The sequence below is a fragment of the Archocentrus centrarchus genome, chromosome 8 (assembly GCF_007364275.1).
Source record: "Archocentrus centrarchus isolate MPI-CPG fArcCen1 chromosome 8, fArcCen1, whole genome shotgun sequence".
Taxonomy (NCBI): Eukaryota; Metazoa; Chordata; class Actinopteri; order Cichliformes; family Cichlidae; genus Archocentrus; species Archocentrus centrarchus.
In genome coordinates, this window is record NC_044353.1 from 11,971,583 (window position 1) to 11,990,685 (window position 19,103).

At 41.2% G+C, this 19,103-nt stretch overlaps 1 protein-coding gene and 1 long non-coding RNA gene across 2 annotated transcripts in view; one reads left to right on the top strand and one right to left on the bottom strand.

The window, feature by feature from the left end:
* Nucleotides 1–494: 494 nt before the first annotated feature.
* The window catches only part of LOC115784709 (myocardin-related transcription factor A-like), a 39,957-nt gene continuing 21,348 nt past the window's right edge, over nt 495–19,103 (bottom strand). The window contains 14 exon segments of the mRNA XM_030736035.1: nt 495–2,135; nt 3,398–3,446; nt 3,654–3,737; nt 3,848–3,991; nt 4,985–5,185; nt 5,832–6,029; nt 6,302–7,279; nt 8,321–8,478; nt 8,584–8,785; nt 9,664–9,844; nt 9,980–10,158; nt 10,314–10,379; nt 10,516–10,632; nt 11,146–11,318. Coding sequence (XP_030591895.1) covers nt 1,600–2,135; nt 3,398–3,446; nt 3,654–3,737; nt 3,848–3,991; nt 4,985–5,185; nt 5,832–6,029; nt 6,302–7,279; nt 8,321–8,478; nt 8,584–8,785; nt 9,664–9,844; nt 9,980–10,158; nt 10,314–10,379; nt 10,516–10,632; nt 11,146–11,318 — 3,266 coding nt within the window. The 3' untranslated portion in view covers nt 495–1,599.
* Nucleotides 11,757–14,779, top strand: LOC115784734 (uncharacterized). The gene is made up of 2 exons (XR_004020288.1): nt 11,757–12,480; nt 14,180–14,779. It is a non-coding gene; the product is annotated as an uncharacterized LOC115784734 (long non-coding RNA).

Sequence of the window (19,103 nt, forward strand, 5' to 3'; positions counted from 1 at the left end):
TTCTCTTTCATCATCACGTTTGCATTGCTCATTTAAAACAAAAGCAAACAGCAAGGCAGCTGAACTGCAATTAGGCAATTTCCAACCTTTCAGTCTAAATGACAAATGTGCCGCGAACACATACATGCTGTATGGAAACATGAAGCATTGTGAGCAACTATGTAGTTTAAATCAAGCTGTGCAGTTCATAATGCAAAAACCTTACTCCCACATCAAATCGCATACACACATTCAACAGAAATGCAAAATGCTCAGATTTTTTTCATAAGGTTTCAGGTATTTATATAATTTTAGAACTCTAAAAACTCTGGGCTTCACATTTAACATATTCAAAAATACTGATTAGTTGAACATTCTCTTTGAAAAAGTGCCAAAGAAATTGGATCATTTTTATTATACTGTTTATTTTGTCATGTTGCAAGAATCAGCAGCTCACATTTCAGTTTTTACATTCAACAAACATTCAAAACTGGCAAAACTGGAGTTTTGTCTGTGGCATACAGTTAGATGTTTTTCTTTACATACATATTTTTTTTTCTGTACACCTAATGTTAAATTAGCAGTTGAAAGCTTTGGTTTTCTGCTTGATTGATTTCAGATATTTTTGTGCTTCAGTTTGGAGCTATGTGTGTCCTGTACCACCATGAAACTGCGTAAAATGTTAACAGTTTGATTTTTGATAGGAATAAATCTGCAGTCCCAGAGCAGCAGTTTGCACATATTTCATGTAAGTTTGAGTAGCACTAAAACCTTCAGTGCTGTAACAAAAAAATTCGACATGCTATGAGTGTTGATGTAGCATAGTTTGTCCACCAGAGGGCACTCTGCAACTTCCCTGTTGGCAACGCCACAAATAACCAGCTGATCCAAGCAGAGTTGAGCAGAGTGTAAACAAGTAAGTAAATAACAAATAACGATCCAAGCAGAGTTGAGCAGAGTGTAAACAAGTAAGTAAATAACAAATAACAAATGTTGGGGAAATCTGTTTATGTTTTTGTGTGCCTGCAAGAAGAAAAATTTTCAGCTGATAAATCTGATTTTTAAAATCATCAAAGATCGATCTTAAAAGCTCTTGATCAGGCTCCTAATGTCTAATCTACTGTTTACTAAGCTGCTTTAAAATCATTGTTTACCCTCTAACTTTGGTTAATGATTACACAAATCCTTTTCATTTATCCATGAAATATTGATTACTCTCACTACTTACAGTCACAAACAAGGAGTCTGCATTGTCATTAGACAAATGTCAAGCTGGCATATCTCTTCACTTTAACATGGTGCCTGTGGTTATTTGTTTGTGGTTCATGTTGGCGTTAAAAGCACAAAAGTGTCAACAAGACCTTTGCTAAAGAAGCAATAACAGATATAGGACCTGCCTAATAAGAGCATCAAAATCAGTACAGCAGTGTGTAAACAATTAAACAAAGGTCAATGCTTTTGAACAGCCAATATGCTAGTGAGTGAGAACATAGAGACCAAGATCCCTAATCACTGAAAACTCAGCAATCAATTCCATGTTTTTGTGGATATGTGACTCTGTAATACAGCTGTGTAACTGCACACAACTCCACATTATATCAGTTTTCCAATTGCTCTAGACTATAGGCAGGATTCCCATTGTATGTGCAGGTCGGAACTATCCAAGAAGTCTGTGGAAAAGACACTAGGGGGAGTTTGGAGAGCCAGTGAGGGAGTTTCCGCCTCTCTATCTCCTTCTGTGGTAAGCTCCAACCAGTCCATATTGTCTAGTCCTTGCTCCCACGGAGCCACTGTGTCCATGGGAGAAGGAGGATGGTCCAAAATGCTGGAAGTGCACAGCATTTGGTTGTGGAGGTCATCAATCAAAGTCAGTAGACCTCCAGGCTCCACCCCAAGGAGAGGCTTTCCAGTGGTGCTTTCAAGGAAGTCTTCCAGGCGTCCACTTCCAGCATGACCAAGATGTTGCTTTTGTTCTGTGGTGTCGGCCGGAGCTCGAAGCTCAGGTTGCAAAGAGGGAGTAAGGTGTGGCGTGTCACAGCTGGGAGGGATGGGGGGAGATAGCAACACATGGAGTGGTGAGGGAGGTGGGGAAGAAGCAGAGGAGTCTGGATGAAGACAATCCAGAGAAGGGTCTGGTGCAGTCTTGAAGGAGGTTTCTGAAAGGAAACACAAATGTCACATTAAAAACAGTAAAAATGCTAAGACTGTGTACTCTAAAGCAATTAAGTAAGGACCACTGTGGTCAAACGCAGATTATTTATATCTGTAGCCATTTCCATCTGCAGTAATTAATATTTAGTAACACGGATCTGTTCTGGAGCACATCTTCCCACTCTTCCATGTGCACACATTGAAACTTGAAGGCATCGTGAACAACAGCAAGATCCCCATACAGAACAAAACAGACATCAGTGACAATAAATCAAGCCACTGTCAGAAATAGTCAGAGGAGATTGGTCAGGCTCTTAGCTGAACATAGCTTTGAGTCTGACCAGTGTCAGCATTCATAATGGCAGATAATTGGAAAAAAGGTAAAGAGGCAAGAGAAACACCCTTCAACCAAGTTATGAGTGTTGATGTTGCATAGTTTGTCCACCAGAGGGCACTCTGCATGCACTCTGCATGCACAAACACAACAACCAGCAGATCATCACATATTGTTTTCAGTCCTACATCAGTTAGGCTCTGGTGGCGATAGGCTGCTAAGGCAGCTTAAATACTTAAAGGTAAATAAACCTGATCATATGAGATCAGTTAATTGCTGAGTTTCATTTAAATGAGATGTAATCAAAATATGATGACAAAAAAAAAAAAAAAAAAAAGACAAACTTTAAATTTGGACCATTTTCAGTGCCCCTGCTATGTCCCTTGTGCTTGTGCCTCTGCTATGGGCCCTGTATTACCTGTATTGTGTTGAAAATGATGATCCTTTAACAATCTGGCATTTGGTCTGAGTGATGATTGCATTAATTGTGTCAGTGTGGGCAAAAAAACTCAGTGCATTTTCATTGCACTCTGTGCTAGAACACGATGGCATGCTGGCATCATTTTTTATGTTCTCCCTCAGATGCTTCAAGTTGTTATAGTAGACCTCTGCACTGACAGCCTCACACTGGAGGACTAATTCATTGTGCACAACCCAGTGAATGCTGGAAAAACAAAACAAACAAACAAAAAAAAAAGCATTCTCGTGGTCTCTCCCCTCATCTGACCTGAGACGAAGACTCATCAGACTATCATCAACAACAGTTATCCTTCACACAATATCTGGGTTAGCATGAAACAGAAGGTCTTGATTGCAGGCTGCAATCAAGACTTTGGTCCATGAACTGCTTTATAGAAAATTATTAAAGAATAAACAGAAGAGAAAATCATTTTTAATATTGTTTAAGTAGAAAATTATATGAGTGCTCCTTACCCCCTTTCTGCAAGATGATGTCAATGAAATCATCTTCATGATCTGTATCCTGATGAGAAACAACACATTATATTTGAAAACTGTTTGGAAAGTTCACATAACATACTGTGTTATGGTACAGTGTTTGATGCGACAGTGCATGATGAACACACTAAAATTAAGGCTACTATAGCAAATTCTAAAAAAAAAGGTACATTTTGCAACTTGTGTGCCTTAATTAAATGTCGTATTTAATCAAACATGCAGTGTATCATACTTTTTCATCATGTGATGAGGCCGCTGTCTTATCAGAAGCTGGAGACACAGGACTGAACAAGACTTCCAGATTTGGGCAGATCTCCTAGAGGAGATAAGAGGAAGTGAGAGAAGATGAATCAAGAACTAAGAAGCTCTCTGTCCCTTTCCAGGCCCACCATGAAAAATTCTTCCTGTCCCTGTTGGATTGCTTACATTATTAGAAGAAGATGATGAGGTGGTTTTTCCTGAGGGAGCAGTCTCCTGGTCCTTGAAGAATGGTTGCAGACTGGGTGGCGCTGACAAACACTGAGCTGTCCCCTGCTGTGGTTTCTCTACAGTCACCTGAAGTACTCCATTCTGTGTTTTCAATTAAAGAACAAGATTGTAAAGGACTGCAAGCACCTTTTTTTAATCTAGGAAAAGTAATAAAAGGCAGCAGTACTGATGTAGTTACTAGTAAATTTATTCATAAGATTTAGACATAAAGTTCGAAATCTTAGATCAATGCCACCCATTCATTAAGAATGTAATATTAAAGAGACAAGGAAAAAATACGAATGAGGATACAGTGTTCTGCTAAATCCTAACGTGTCTCAGGCAGGCTTTGGCCAGTGACCACGTGCTCCAGCGCACCTGCAATAGGATATACTGTGCATCTCAATTAGCCAAAATGTGATAGTCTTTGTTCCTCCTCCGTTAATGCCGTAAATCATCGTAATGGAGGATGTCGTAGGAGTAATTAGCAAAGCAATAATAATCAGCATCGAGTTAGTGTCAGAGGCTTATCAAGGACTGCTGTCATTGTCTCAAACAGCATACATCATTAATTTTCGCTGCAACTGCACTCACAAGAGCAGTTCTCGCATTTCTTTGTGGCGCATTAACAGACTCTTCTGTTTCAGCACTGGAAAGAGTCTCAGGGGCTTTTGGGGGCTGTGCGGTTTAGTTGAGAATAAATTATATGACTGGGTCCCATCAAATGTATAAAGAGATGGTTGGAATGTTTAAGCCACTTCTTTCAGATTTTTTATAGTCACTCAAATAAAACCATTCATCTTTTACACAGCTTAGTTTGGATTTATATGTTGAGGTTTTTGGATCGTTTCCTCCCACTGTAGTGTAATAGAGGTAAACGATAGTTAAAATTTTTATATTACTGAAGGCACTGAAAATTATGTGCTTTTTGAGATACAATGTCCTTGATATGACAGATAATCCATATACCTCACAGTCAGCATTTTTTTTTTATTACTGAATTTTGCTACGGAAGAAATATGCTCTGAGCTAAAATGCCCTTGTAGTGGCATATTGATCATACTGATGTACTATAAGAGCTGTCAGATATAACACTTTTTTTAATACGTTTTTCAGTGTAGTTATGCGACCCAGGCTTGTGCTACAAACTCATATTGGAAATGTCTTGTTTTAATTCCTCACCCTAGCGTGCTGCCTCAAGAACTTCACTTGCATGCTCTGTTTGGCTTTGCTCTCAGCTCTGGTTTGCTGAACGGGGTCTTGGCCTGCAAGTTTGGCTGGAGTAGACTGGAGCCGCTGGAGGAAATTAAAAAATTAAGTTGTTAGTAATGTAAGAAATTACTAGACAGTCAAGTAATGAAGCAGAGTTCATGCAGTCCAGCTCAATTACCAGTGATCTGCTTGATCTACTTATTTTGCTTATTCGTTTTTGGACTGCTTTTGTACACCGCTAATGTAAATGTGATTCCCCCGCCTGCTGCTGCTACAGCATTTTGAAAGGCCAACCCCAACCCCAGCATCCACCTGTAGGATCTGAAAATAGCTTTACCCTGTGGGGAAGTTGCTGAGTTGAGCTTGACAGTTTTTTTTGTTTTTTTTTTGTGGGAAGCAGAGATCAGTGCCTGTGTGCCAAACATTAATGCTGTACATCCCACTATATATGTACGTAATATCTAATCTATGTGAATATGATTGTTGTTGTGAGTCAGTCTTTCTGCATTTTAACACTAATGTAAATCATTGTAAAAACCAGTGCTTAGTAAAATTAACCTCTTAAACATTATGTTTAGGCTTGTGGCAGTGGTTGATATTCTCTATCTACTAATTATGAATTTACTTCTGTACCTCAAAAAGTATCAGGAATACAAAATATCACAGGCATGTACACACACACTCTCAGGCAGAAGAAATGTGGGTCTGCGTGCACACTGAGTTTATGTACCTGCAGTGTAATGCGATTGGTTGCTTTTCCCTCGGAGGGGTTGGTTATTTGGTTTCCAGTAAGGTGATTGCTCAGTGCAATCAGGAAGTGGTTACCATTGCCGTCAGTGACCAGTGTTGGGGTGGAGTCAATCTTAAGGTGATCCAATGAGAAAGAGGCATTTGAGCCTGATTGCTGTTTCAGATGTGCTTGAGGCACCTGTTCGACACCAAAGAGAACTTTTACAGGAAGTAAATGTACGGTCTAGTCTACAGTCACACAGTTAACTGGATGTTTCACACCAGCAATAGATTCACTTCTGTTTTGATTCATCTGACTCAGTGCTTGCCAGATGTGATTATTATTCTGTAAATTCTTACTGATTGACTGATTGTTCAGAACCGTTCTCAACAACAGAACTTTACCAGTAATGCTATCAAAAAAAAAAAAAAATCCAACCCCACATGCTGTAGGTACAACCCAGTCCTGACCTTTGATGACTGCTGCTGCTTCTGCACCTGTTGTTTCTGCTGTATGAGCACCTGCTGCTGCTTCAGCTGTATTTTGGTCTGAATCTGGATTTGTTGCAGTTGTTTGGTCTGTTGCTGTTTCATTTGCTGCTGCAGCACCGACTTTTGTTGCTTCAGGAGAAGCTGTTGCTTCAGCTGCATCTGTTGCACATGCTTTGATTGCTGTTGCTGCTGCTGTGACTGCAGCAGCTGCTTTTGCATGAGCTGCAGCTTTTGAGATTTCTTCTTCCTCTGCTGACAAGGTTTTTGCAGGTTGTGATTCTCCAGCATCTGATTTTGGTTCTGAATTGTGTGCTGCTGTTTCTGAATGTTGTGCTGTTGCTGCTGCTGCTGCTGCTGTACCAGGACTTTGTGTATGGTGTGTTGTTGAGCCACCTGCTCTTCCTGCATTTGGGTCAAGGGCTGCAGAAATCCATGAGGGACTGGTGTTTGTAAGGTTTTCTCAGGTTCAACTTCTTCTGCCTCAATTACTTCCTGTTTGACAATTACCTTGGCAACATCCATTTCTTTTGAAAGAGGTAAAGTTTGAAAGGGAAGTTGAGCCGAGCCCATTGAGAGGGCAACATCAGGCTCATCAAGAGGTTCTTCTTTTACCCCTAGAACACTAATTGGCTCTGGAACTTTTCCTCTGTCTCCATTTGCCAGCTGCATCTTCAGCACCTCCACCAACCTCTGTTTCTGCCACAACATCCTAGTCAGCTCTTCTATCTGCTTATCTTTCTCCTGCAGCAATCTGTCTTTATCGATACTCACTACTGGAGCTCTGCTTGTAGTGGTTGGAGCATCTGAAGAATCTGAGCAGCATCTCTGCAGAGAGGCAGACTTTGCAGAGTGCTGACAAGGAGCAGGAGTCGAGCATCGGGGCTCTTCTTTAATGTGTGTAAGAAGCTGAGCAGCTGAAGATGGCTGGAGGCTCAGATGGGTGAGAGGTGAACTCATCTATAGAGAGAAGAAATAGGTAAAATTAGAAAAAAAATATATGTGTGTGTGTGTGGGTGGTTAGGTATGTGGCCTGTGTGAAACAAACTGTGTTTATTGTTTTAATTATATAAAGGTTCACCTCAAAATGTACAAGTAGTTGACAAATTAAAGGAAAAACCTGAATAACTGACCCCTATGGTCCAGTGGCTCTTTTGTAATGTGGGAGCAAAGTGGTTCTGAGTGGCCACCTTTATCCTATCATTAAACATTTCTGTCTGATGAGTGGGGACTCTTCTAGGGTGACAGTGCCAGAGAGGTTGCTGAACAGTTGATGAGTATCAAAATAAGATGAATCATGTGCTGCAGCATTGAGAGCAAACAGATCTCAGCCCAACTGAACACCTGTGGGAAATTTTTCACCAACATGTTAGACATCGCTCTCCACCATCAACATCAAAACAACAAATGAGGGATTACCTTTTGGTGGCATATGGAAGTTTAATAATTTACATAGACACTTAAATGGTTTTTCCTTTAATCTGTCATACACATCTTTTTCACAACAGTGCAGTATTTTTTATTTTTTATTATTTATACAGTGTTTATTTGTAATTTATGAGTGGATTAGCTATTGTTGCAGTTGGTATTAATATTACTTTTTGTGTTGTGTGGTCTGATGAACATCAAATGAGTCTCAGTTTCTGCTGCAACAGAATTTGGTGTAAACAACATGAAAGCATGGATTCATCCGGCCTTGTAGGATGAATTTTTTCTTGGTTTCTTGAACATGAGTTCACTGTATTTAAATGGCCTCCACAGTCCACAGTAGACCACCTTTGATGTGGTAGAATAGGAGATTCACATCATGGATGTGCAGCCAACAAATCTGCAGCTACTGTTGATGTTATCATGTCAATAAGGACCAAATATTCTGAGGAATGCTTCTAGCATCTTGTTGAATCTGTGCCATGAAGAGCTCCACACAAGGTATAACTATACATTTCAATACATTTCTGAAGTTATCTAAGGGTTATTATAACAGCAACAATAAGGTATTACCAGATCCCTCAACGGGTCGCTGTTAAGGCTGGTATCTTCTGGGCTCATGGCAGCCGGTGAGTGGCGAGAGGGGGTGAGGGAGACGGCTAAAGTGGCAAGGCTGCCACCACAGGTCCTGAACTGCTGAGGTGTTCCTGTATTTAGAGTTGCACTGATACCTGCATCAGACGCACAGAAATGTTCAGAAAGGGTGGTATTAGACACAGCACACAGTTTATAGAAGGTATGTGATAGACATGAAACTTTTGCTGTTGTTGTGTTACCGGTAACAATGATTGCAGTGTTCTTGGAGGATTTTCCTGCTCCTTCAGCCCCTGGCACTGTGGTACCCCCTGCTGTTGGAGTGGAGGTAGTGTCACTGCCTCCGTTCAGTTCCTGGTAAGTCCTCAGCCTCTCAATGAGGTCGTTTTTGGTGCCGGAGACAGGCAAGCTACGCAGCTTTAATTCAGACTTCAGTTCTGCGACCTGACGGAAAGACAGCATGAAAGAAGAATTGAGATTGAAGAAAGAGAGCAGGGGAAAGCAAAAGAGATTAGGATAAATCTGAAAGGAAAATCAAACTGAAAACAAGAAGACAGGGTAATCCATCACCGTCTCTCTGTTTAACTTTGCTGAGCTGGGTGGCTCCTTTCAATGAAAGAAAACTTGAGGATCTTTTACATGCATCACATTAAATCTGCCAGTTGCTCCATCAAAAGCTTGTATATGTCAGGCCAGGTGCTTCAGCCGCGCTCCTCTCTTAACCTTAGTCTCTGTTCAGGAGCAGTTTCAGGTGTGCGAGTAGGTCAGCCATGGCTTCATCCAATCAGCTTCAACTGCTGCAAGCTTATACACCAGCTTTCAGCTCCACTACAGCTCCAGATTGTAGACTCAACTACTACAGCCAGTTAGTCTCATTCCAGCCTTTTGAATTAATTTGCAAATCTGCATACCCTGTTTAACCCTGCCTCTCCTCCCTCCAGGTCGAGCTCCAGCCTGACTCCTGCCCCTGTGCCACTCCATTTTTCATTTTTTTGGCAAACAATTTTTCTCTGGATTCCCTGAACCTCTTGCTGCTCTGGCTCCTCTTTTTCTCCAAAGCCCCACCTGGTAACAGCGACACACTTGTCCCTCCCATTACTACAGACTTCTAAGACATCACCTAACTCCAGCCTTAATCAAAAAATCGTGTACTCCTGCTGTAAATCTGTCGCAGTCTCTGTCCTGCAGTTGGGTTCTTTTAGCTTGGTTGTGACAGTATTGAATGCTGTGTCCAGTCATCATGTTTGTGGCTCATATTATGATAATGAGACATAAGGTAGGAAAAGTTTTCTCTGGGACCTGCATGTTGTTGTGCAATTTACCTTCATTTCATCCAGGTTTGGAGGCAGAGACACTGGTTTGGTGCCACTTACAGGGACAGAACTTAGACAGGGGTGGATGCACTGGTTAGAGAAATCTGTTGAAGGTGCAGCAGCAGGTTGAGCTGGAGAGGAGGTGGACATAGACTTGGAGGAGGAAGATGGCTGCTGAGCTGTCTGGGATCTGCTGGGCAGAAATACAATGACATAAAAGTAAACCTTAAGAGGTGCTCTTAAGTTTATGTCCCATATTCCTCCCAGCCTTTGAACTTGTAAGCATAGTATGCATAGTATGTATCCAGAAAAAACCTCCACTTACTTAGCTGGTGCAGGAAGGATGGTGTGGTAGTGTTGCTGCTGCTGACTGAGGATCTGGAGCTGCAGGAAGAGCTGCTGCTGCTGGAGAATCTTGGCATAGGATGAATCCAGATGGGGAGGAGGCTCTTTATCTCCCTTCTGGTCAGGCGGGATGTACTGATGGTACTTTAGCTTTTTTATCTGGAAGGCAACCCATTAACAGCAAGTTGTTATTTAAGCACTGCATGACAGCTTCTTGGACAAATATTTGCTTCATCTTAGATGTAGCTGGACTGGCTATTGGGAATGCTGTTGCAATGCATTCGAATGTATTTCCTCTCAGTAGAAGTTTCTACCTTTGGCTTGTCCTTGGTTTTCTTGTGTCTCAGGGCAGAGCGGTCACAGTTTGGTTTGGGCTGTGGCTAAAAAAAAGGTTTAATGAGAGTATAATTGGTTCATTATTTAGTCACCACTGTGAGAGGAAAATATTGCTTTAAGTGGTTTGATCTAATGTAGGTGTGTCAGCAGCCCTGACAGAACTGAACTGAAAGACGTTACCTTAATGTGAGAGTTAGCACCTGTCCTCAGGACAGATGACGCCCCTGTCTCACTGGTCAACTTGATTGAAGTGGGTGACCCAGAGCTTGATAGGAGAGGAGGAGCTGGAGGTGGGACCTGATTGATAGGATGGAGACACTGACTGATCATTGATGGCTAAACGATAATCTTACTATGGATTATAAAAACTGAATCAAAGAAATGAGAAATAACATGTCATGCATCAGCTGGGTGTGAAAGGCTTGCATATTAATTTATTGAAAGAATGAGTCTCCAGGCAGTATCCACTGCTGGGTGCTGTTCCTGTTTAATCAGGAATTAAATCGTACAACAAACCTTTCTGTGTCGCAAATAAAACCTTTGGCTGGCATGGCTAAACTCTAAACTTGCCAGTGTGTGTGTGAGTGAGTGTGCACTTAAAATGCCATCATCTCCTTGTCACCCAAGCATGATTACTCCTCTGTTACACCTGCGCCCACTATAAACACTCCCACACTGCACTACACTGCCACCCCTGATGCAGGTCACATACTGTATACACAGACACTGACTAAATAACAGCCTCTGCATTCACTTTAAGCTGTGGCTTTGCAATCATGCATTCATCCATGCTGCACAGCATGTTAGTACCTGTGTAGGAGATGGGATGCCACGCCCAATCAGTGTTTCTCTTGGAGAGGGCAGAGGTCCAAGGCCCAAAGAACACTCCTCACTGACAGGCCTGGGCTGCTCTGGAGACAGACTGTCATTACTGTCCTCATCAAATGAAGAGTTCTCTCCTGAGGCTCTTGGAAACTGTGTCTCTAAGAGGGGAAGGGGAGATTGTAGGGAGACATGGAATCGTTATCTAGCTAAATTAAACCATAAAACAAATGTACTACCCAGTGATTCTATGTCCTTGCCCAAGTGTCCATCCCTTTCTTTCATTGTACATCCTAATAACGATAAGAAACATAACACTATCGCTTGCATTTAAAGGGGCTGAGCCAATGGACTCCTGCTTGTGACCCTAGCACCCTGTGGGCATCTCCAGAGTCAGCTAAATTGCCACCAGTGCCTTCTCTGCAAATACCAGTGACTCATCACGGCTTGTGTTTGTTAATGTTGAATGTGCTACAAAAATACACACAAGATATTCCTCTCCAGTGTCTTGTCTACAGCTGATAGTCCACAGAGAGACCCAGAAAGAGAGCGAAATATCTAAACTACCTAAATACTGTAGTGTCTGATCGATCTGTGTGTTAAATTGTGTGTTAAACTGCATCTATGTATAGGTTTTCTTCTTTAGGATTATGGCCTTGAGTCAGGGCTGCTTTAGGAGTGAATGGTATGAGAGAGTGTAACCTTTTGTTGCTCTCTCTAAAAAGGAATGACCTCACATACATGCAGGAAATAAGCTATACCTGGTTATTCAGAAAATACTTTATGTAGTGTCTGTATTGTTCTGTTAAACTTTCTATGTGTATGCATATATGGTCCCTTTCTTTTAGCCTTTATTGATTGTGCAGAAGGGTAACCTGAGCTTTAAGGTCTGGCCTCAAGCCAGAAGGAATGCATAGAATGTCCTTGTAGCTCTCTGGCTTGCCATATAAGGAATGACCATATGTTTAGCTGTAGGTTAGGAGGCTGAAGTTTGTTTTTATAACCATATATGGAAGTTAGGATGTGGGGGTTGCCAACACTACACTATATAACTCTTGCAAGTCCCTTTGTCTCATGAGCTAGGGCGATTAGAGACTTACCCTCTCCCAGGTCGCAAAGGAAAGCGCCTGTTTTGACACTGTCTGTTTCTTTGCAATAAACTTTTGTATATATGCATTAAGACATTTGTCAGCGAGGATTTTTTCCCAAGAACACATCACTGAATACACCTTAAATTTTGGCGTCACGGATTGAGACAGCTTGTGATGACTGCAGCCTGACGACTCGACGGTCCAGCTTTCTGCTCAGAGGCCAGTAAAGAGGGTGAGTGTGTGCTCCCTTTATTTTGAGCCAGCTGTTTCCCGTTTGAGCGGCTATCAGAGCTGTTAATGTCACACTGAAAAAGCCCTGTGTGTGGGGTTTATAGTGTTTGTGTTTTTTGGGGTGACCTCGTTCTAAATTTTAAGAGAAGGGATGAATATAGTGAAAAGAGAAGTGCACAGCTTATCAGTAATGGTAAAACAGCATTAATTAATACTATGCTTGACAATTAGTGGGCCCATTTTCTGATTGTCTCAGTCATGTGTTTTATTTTTGCTAAGCCTTGAAAACTGAAGCTTGATTAAGTAGTGGATCCAGAAGTGTGTAACCTGGCCAGGGAAGAGATTATAGAGAATAAGAGAAGTGCTAAATAAAGGTAAAGAGCATACATGATAGGTATGCAAGTGTTAAGAGAAATAGCCGCTTAATTGGGTTAAGCCTTCTATAATGGAGCTGCTTTAGGCAGGCCTAAATCCTGATTAAACATTAGAATTGGTTAATTAGGTCAGTTTTTTTGTTTGGGAGGAAAACTGGAAGTGCAAAAAGTTCTATGGAAAAGGTTTTCATCACTGCTGACGAGTTGTGTATGATATAACCTTCTATTTGAATTTGCACTTGGTTAAGAGGTAGCATAAATTTGTATCCTAGAACTAGATGAGAAGAAGCGGCAGTGGCAGAGAAGAAAAAGTCGACTAGTCTGTGTATTTCTGTTTCATGTTGAGCGAGACGTGTCTGTGGAATTGGTTTCTTTCTTTTTGTGAGGTTGAGGCCCCATCTGACTTCCCTTGCTCTTTTGTGTCAGTCTAAATGTTTATGTGAATTGGGATGTTGTTTGTCCTTTATGTCTGTGTGTGCGTATGTGTAACTGCAGTACACTATGCACAGATGTGTGTGTATGTTGGATAAGTTGGAGAAATGTGTGCGCATATGGAGAGCAGTAATTTCTGTGTGTGTGTGTGTCAGTGCTAGTGAATTTATGCTTTGTGTGTGAACTGGGTGTGTTGGCATATGTTTACGTGAAGGAAGGGATGTTTAGGTAAGACTGTGAGACAGCACCCCAATCTTGTGTGTATGTAGGCCCCCCCCCTCCCTTTTCTTTGTTCAGTGAGCAGGAGCTGTATGTATGTGTGTGTGTGGGTATGTGTGTGTGTCTCCTGCATTTGTGACTGACGTAGAATGTGTGTGTGTTGAAATGTTTTTTGTTGAATCTTTTTGATAATTGCTGCTGGACGGTGATTGGAAATAAAGGTTTCTGAATGTTGTTATTACTTAGAATATAAAAAGAATACAATACATGAGCTGCCCTTATTGTTAAAAGTCATGAGCCCTTGTGAAGGACAAAATCCATGAGCCTTCACAAGAGAGACATTTGATAGCCATTTTTTCCCTGGGGACTTTTGTTAGTTTTATTATCTGTCATTAAAATATATATATATATATATGCATTTAAAAAAAAAAAAAAAGAGAGAGAGCGGGAAAAGAAAGAGAAGTCCTTTAATTGATTGTTATAAAGCCCCATCTATGAGCCCCAAAAACATACAGACTGCTGTGAGAGGTGTTTTGAGTGTGAAATAAACTTTTCTTATTAAAGAAATAAACCTTATTGTCATATGGAGTGTTATATGGAGAAAGAATCTGATGTGCAGAACTGTGTTAAATGTCAAACTAACCTTTGCCCCTTCTCTCCTTCTTTTTGCTTGAGTGAGAGAGAGAGAGACCAAGGGGGGGTGAGCTGAGCTGAGTGAATCCAGATGTGCCTGGACTGAATAGCCCTGCAAGCTGACTTCAGCAAAAGGCCAGTGTTTGTTTTTTCTTGTCAATCAAACTCCTTTGATAAAACACCACTTTCTAAAGTTCTTTAAACACACTTATTTTGCCTTCATTTATATACTATATAGGCACATACTTTGGTTTGGTGTTTTATACAATATATTTGCTTTCATTCTTTGCACAGACTTGGCACAGATTGACCGTATATTAGTGAACACAGTTTGAATTAGTTATTAAAAGTCCATAGGTCTTGAATTTGATTTATCTTGTATTGTGTTTGAGTATTTTGGTGTTTCATATAATATTTGTTTACTGGTTTGACAAATTTATACAGCATTTTGACGAATTTGTTTCACAAAAGACCGCGTGTCAAGTGAAATTTTTCGCAACAGCAGGCTTGCTGTTTCTTCTGGTGTTGGCAAACTTATCTTTACTAATTGTGCTACAATTATTAGCATTAAATAAGGTTGATGATATTAATCGCATAACTGAATAAATAAATAAATAGATTATTAATAAAAAAAAAAAAAAAGGGGGAGTAAGGCAAAGATTCAAGAAAATTTTTGATTTTAAATCTAAATAAGGGAATAAATATAATTGCTAAAATGTCTAAGAAAGACATTAAAACTAAGCAAACAATCACACCAATTGAAGTGGTTCAGCAAAGTAATCCTTTGATTAAACCACTTATCGTAAAAGTGTCGAATAAATGGAATGAGCGTTGGCCAGATTTGGAAAAGCCCTGGCCAAAGGCAGGAACTCTCAACCCAGAAGTGATCAAAACTATGCAGGTGCTTGTGTCCACCTACAAACTAAATCAAAAGAAGGGAAAAACAGGACAACGACGAAAAGAGAAGAGACAAGTGGAGCTTGGAATTTTACAGCTGTTTGACATCGAAGGACAGAAGCTGGTACAAGCTACAAGAGAAGAGAGAGAAAAAAGCTTGAAAGAAATTGAGAAAAATACGAAACAAACGGAGACATTGATGGAAAAAATTAATCTGCCATTTTCAACTGATTCCAGTACAAAACCCACCTCCATACGAACAGAAAGTGGAGTTTGAAGACGTCTACCCACAATTACCAGTACTCAATCAAGATGGCAATTATCACATTAAGGATGACAATGATCGAGTAATTGAAGTGGGACAAGCTGAGACCACTATAAAATTGACTCCAAGTTCTAAAAGTAAAAAGAAGACAGCAACCTTGAAGACTAGGAACAGAAGGATGGAAGGAAAACAAGGTGATGATGGAAACGACTTGGAAAGAACTGTGGGTGGATATGATCCTCAAATCAGGCGGATACTAATGAAAGCAGAAAAGAAAGGAGGAAAGATGAAGAAGAAAGAAGACTCAGAAGACGACACTTCTGAGGAGAGTTTGAATGGAGACAGTGATGAAGAATGGGAAAGTAAAGATTCTTCTTCCAGAAGGTTCCTTCCAGTAGCATCCAGCACAAGAATTGAAGAGGACAGACAAAGAACACTAAGAGACATTGAAAGAAGTATCGATGAGTGCTTGTCATTCCTGGATAAAGCTACTATTTCAACTACTCAAACCGCTTTGACAAATCAATTAAAGGAACTGAGGGCTCAGAAGAAAGAGCTTCAGAAGGAAGAATCTCAGAGATCAGCAATGACATTACGTCTAAGGAAGAGAAAAACGCCTGAAAAGATGTGTCCAGTAATCATAAGGGGACAGGCATTGGAGTATAAGCCCTGGCAGAATACGGACATGTCGGACATACTTGAGAAGCTCCCTACCCTTCAAGATGGTGCTCATCCGTGGATCTCAAAGCTGGAAGAGATAATGGTAGGAACACAACCAGCTATGGGAGATGTGAAGAGACTTTTGGCAAGTCTCCTTGGGATACCAGCAATGGAGGAGATTCTGCAGAAAGCAGGACTCAATGAATATGTGACGACTGCAGCAAATGATGCAGACCTCTTTGCTGCAAATAGAGGGCGGATGTGGAGAGCTCTGAGAGACACATTTCCTACGAATGTGCACCCAGATAACATCTTTATTGAACCATTGGGACAGGAAGAAAACCCGAGAGCATATGTATCGAGAGCTCTTCAAGTTTGGAGGAATGTTACTGGAAATGATCCTGATTTGAACCAAATGGAACAATCAATTTTGAGAGCCAAGATACAGAAGGGACTACCTTTGCCAGTAAGAAGCAAATTGGCAGAAGTAGTTGGCCTTGGAAGCATGGAGAAAGGAATATACACGGATCACATTGCTCACCAAGTGGAATTATATCGCAAAAAAGAACATGACCAAAAAGAACAAGATCAAGAGACACTCAGGAAGCTCAATCAGATACAACTGGGAGAGAGTAAGAGGAAGGAAAAGAAGCAAGCTGTTGTCATGCAAAGTCAGCCTCCAGTAAACCAACCAGCAATACAACTGCAGCCCAATCAGGCTGAGCCTCAACCATTTCAGCTTTCATCGGTGGTTCCGGTTGCACCCTACCCCCAACCAGTGTTCAATTCAGTGCAGTCCTGGAGAATCAGAGGACGTGGAACACTGGGAAGAGGAAGAGGAGGTAGTTTTAACTCAAATTTACAACGGTCTTCAGAAAGATGCTACAATTGCGGACAATTTGGCCATTTGGCTCGAGACTGCAACAGTTCAGGAGGAAACTTCAGAGGAAATTTCAGAGGAGGATTCAGAGGCCAACCAAGAGGATCCAGGGGACCGGTTAACCCTTTCAGGGGGCCGGAACTAGGATTTTAGGGATGCCCAGAGAATCCGAGTGGGAGGTGTCAGCTGGTAGCATCAGGACCAGAAAAAGATCCAACAGTAAAGGTGGAAGTGAATAATCGCCAATTGGAGATGATGGCAGATAGCGGAGCAGCTTTCACCTGTGTGCGACCTGAAGATGCTACACATCTTCCTATGTCTGGACAATATGTGAGGACAATCGGATTTGAGGGAGTAAAGCAGCTGGTTCCTCTTACTAAGCCAATCGAGCTCTGCTATAAAAACCTGAAGACTACATTGCCCATACTGGTATCAGAACATACACCTGTGGCACTTTTGGGCAGAGATGCTTTGTGTAAATTAAATTGCACAATTAAATGTACACCAGACGGTTGTCTGGTGGATGTGCCAGAAGATGTGTCTCATCAATTATCAATGACAACAGAGACTGAAGCCTCGTTAGTATTTTGGATCGGAAATCTTGACACCGATTTCCTGGAACCAGTCAGACTATGGGAAAAATTTATTGTGGCAAATATACCAAAAGCGAGACTTCCTGAATACCCATTGCATTGTACACTTAAGTACTTCAAAGATGCTACAAAAGCAGATCCAGAAGAATGGTTGGGTCGTCAACCAGAACAAGTTCAACTTTCTTCAAATTGCATAATTTTGGGACCGCAAGGAGCAGCTATGAAGATAGAAAAAAGTGAATTTTTGCAGAAAGAATTCAACGTTGAGAAAAGTGTGCCACATGTAACTTTGCTGGTGTCTGAAGAATACGAGCAGAAGGACCTTGGAGAAATGATGGAAAAAGCAGAAGGAGCTAGTTTTGCTCCACTTAAAGAAAACCATGCCATCTGGATGAGTGAGGATCGTCGATTTATCAAAATCATGATTTTTACTCAAGGAAAAGGACAGCCACAGGCTGTACAAATGACTTATGAATCTATTTGCAGTGTTGAAGTCGACTCACATTTCCTGAAAGAGGAGATGCTACGACAAATTCCAGAATGCTTATGGTCCCAACATAGTACTGACATCGGATATGTGAAATCAGCGCAGCCAGTAAAAGTGGAACTTAGACCTGGAGTCAAACTCCCCTGGAAAAGTCAATATCCATTGAAAGAAGAGGCAATCCGAGGGATTGAACCACAAATTGAGGGACTTTTGAAAGCAGGTGTTTTGGAGATAACACAGAATCCACAAAGCAATACACCTCTGTTACCAGTGAAGAAACCGGATAACTCTTATCGTTTGGTACACGATTTGAGAGCAGTGAATGAAGTGGTTGCTGATTTTCCAGCTGAAGTTCCAGATCCGCATACTTTGTTGACTCAAGTCCCACCAGAAGCAACGCATTTTACAGTCTTGGACTTGTGTGGAGCATTTTTCAGTGTCCCACTTAGTACTGAAAGTCAAAGTTTGTTTGGATTTACATTCAGAGGACAACATTTTGTTTACAGACGGTTACCACAAGGATTTAAGCACAGCCCTCATATCTTCAATAAAGTGTTGAAAGACAACCTGGAAGGAATTGGTCAGGTGCTAAAGAGCACTGTCATTCAGTATGTGGACGACATTATGCTCTGTTCACCTGACGCAGAAACGTGTCACAAGGATTCAATGAAGTTGTTACAGATATTGGCAGAGAAAGGACATAAGGTTTCTCAGAAAAAGCTGCAGTACTGCCAGGAGAAAGTGGTCTACCTGGGACAGGTAATAACCAGAGGACATAGAAGTATTTCTCACAGTCAGTTGGAAGCAATCCGAAAGGCTCCAAAGCCCAGAACCGTCCGAGAGATGATGACATTTCTTGAGATTGCTGGCTATTCTTCAGCGTGGATTGAGGATTATGCTAGTTTGACAGGACCATTGAGAGCTATGATAAAGGACACTGGAAGCTCTCAGCTTCACTCTATGCTCTCTTGGACATCAGATGGCTTTGTAGCCTTTGAAACAATTAAACAAAGATTGCAAGAAGCTCCAGCTTTGGCGCTTCCAGATTACTCCAAGAATTTCTTGCTCTATGTGTCCACCTCTACAGGAGGCAAATATGCGTGTGCAGTCCTATGCCAACCAACTGGCACAGGAACAAATCCTCAGCCGATTTCTTATTACTCGACTGCTTATTCAGAAGTGGA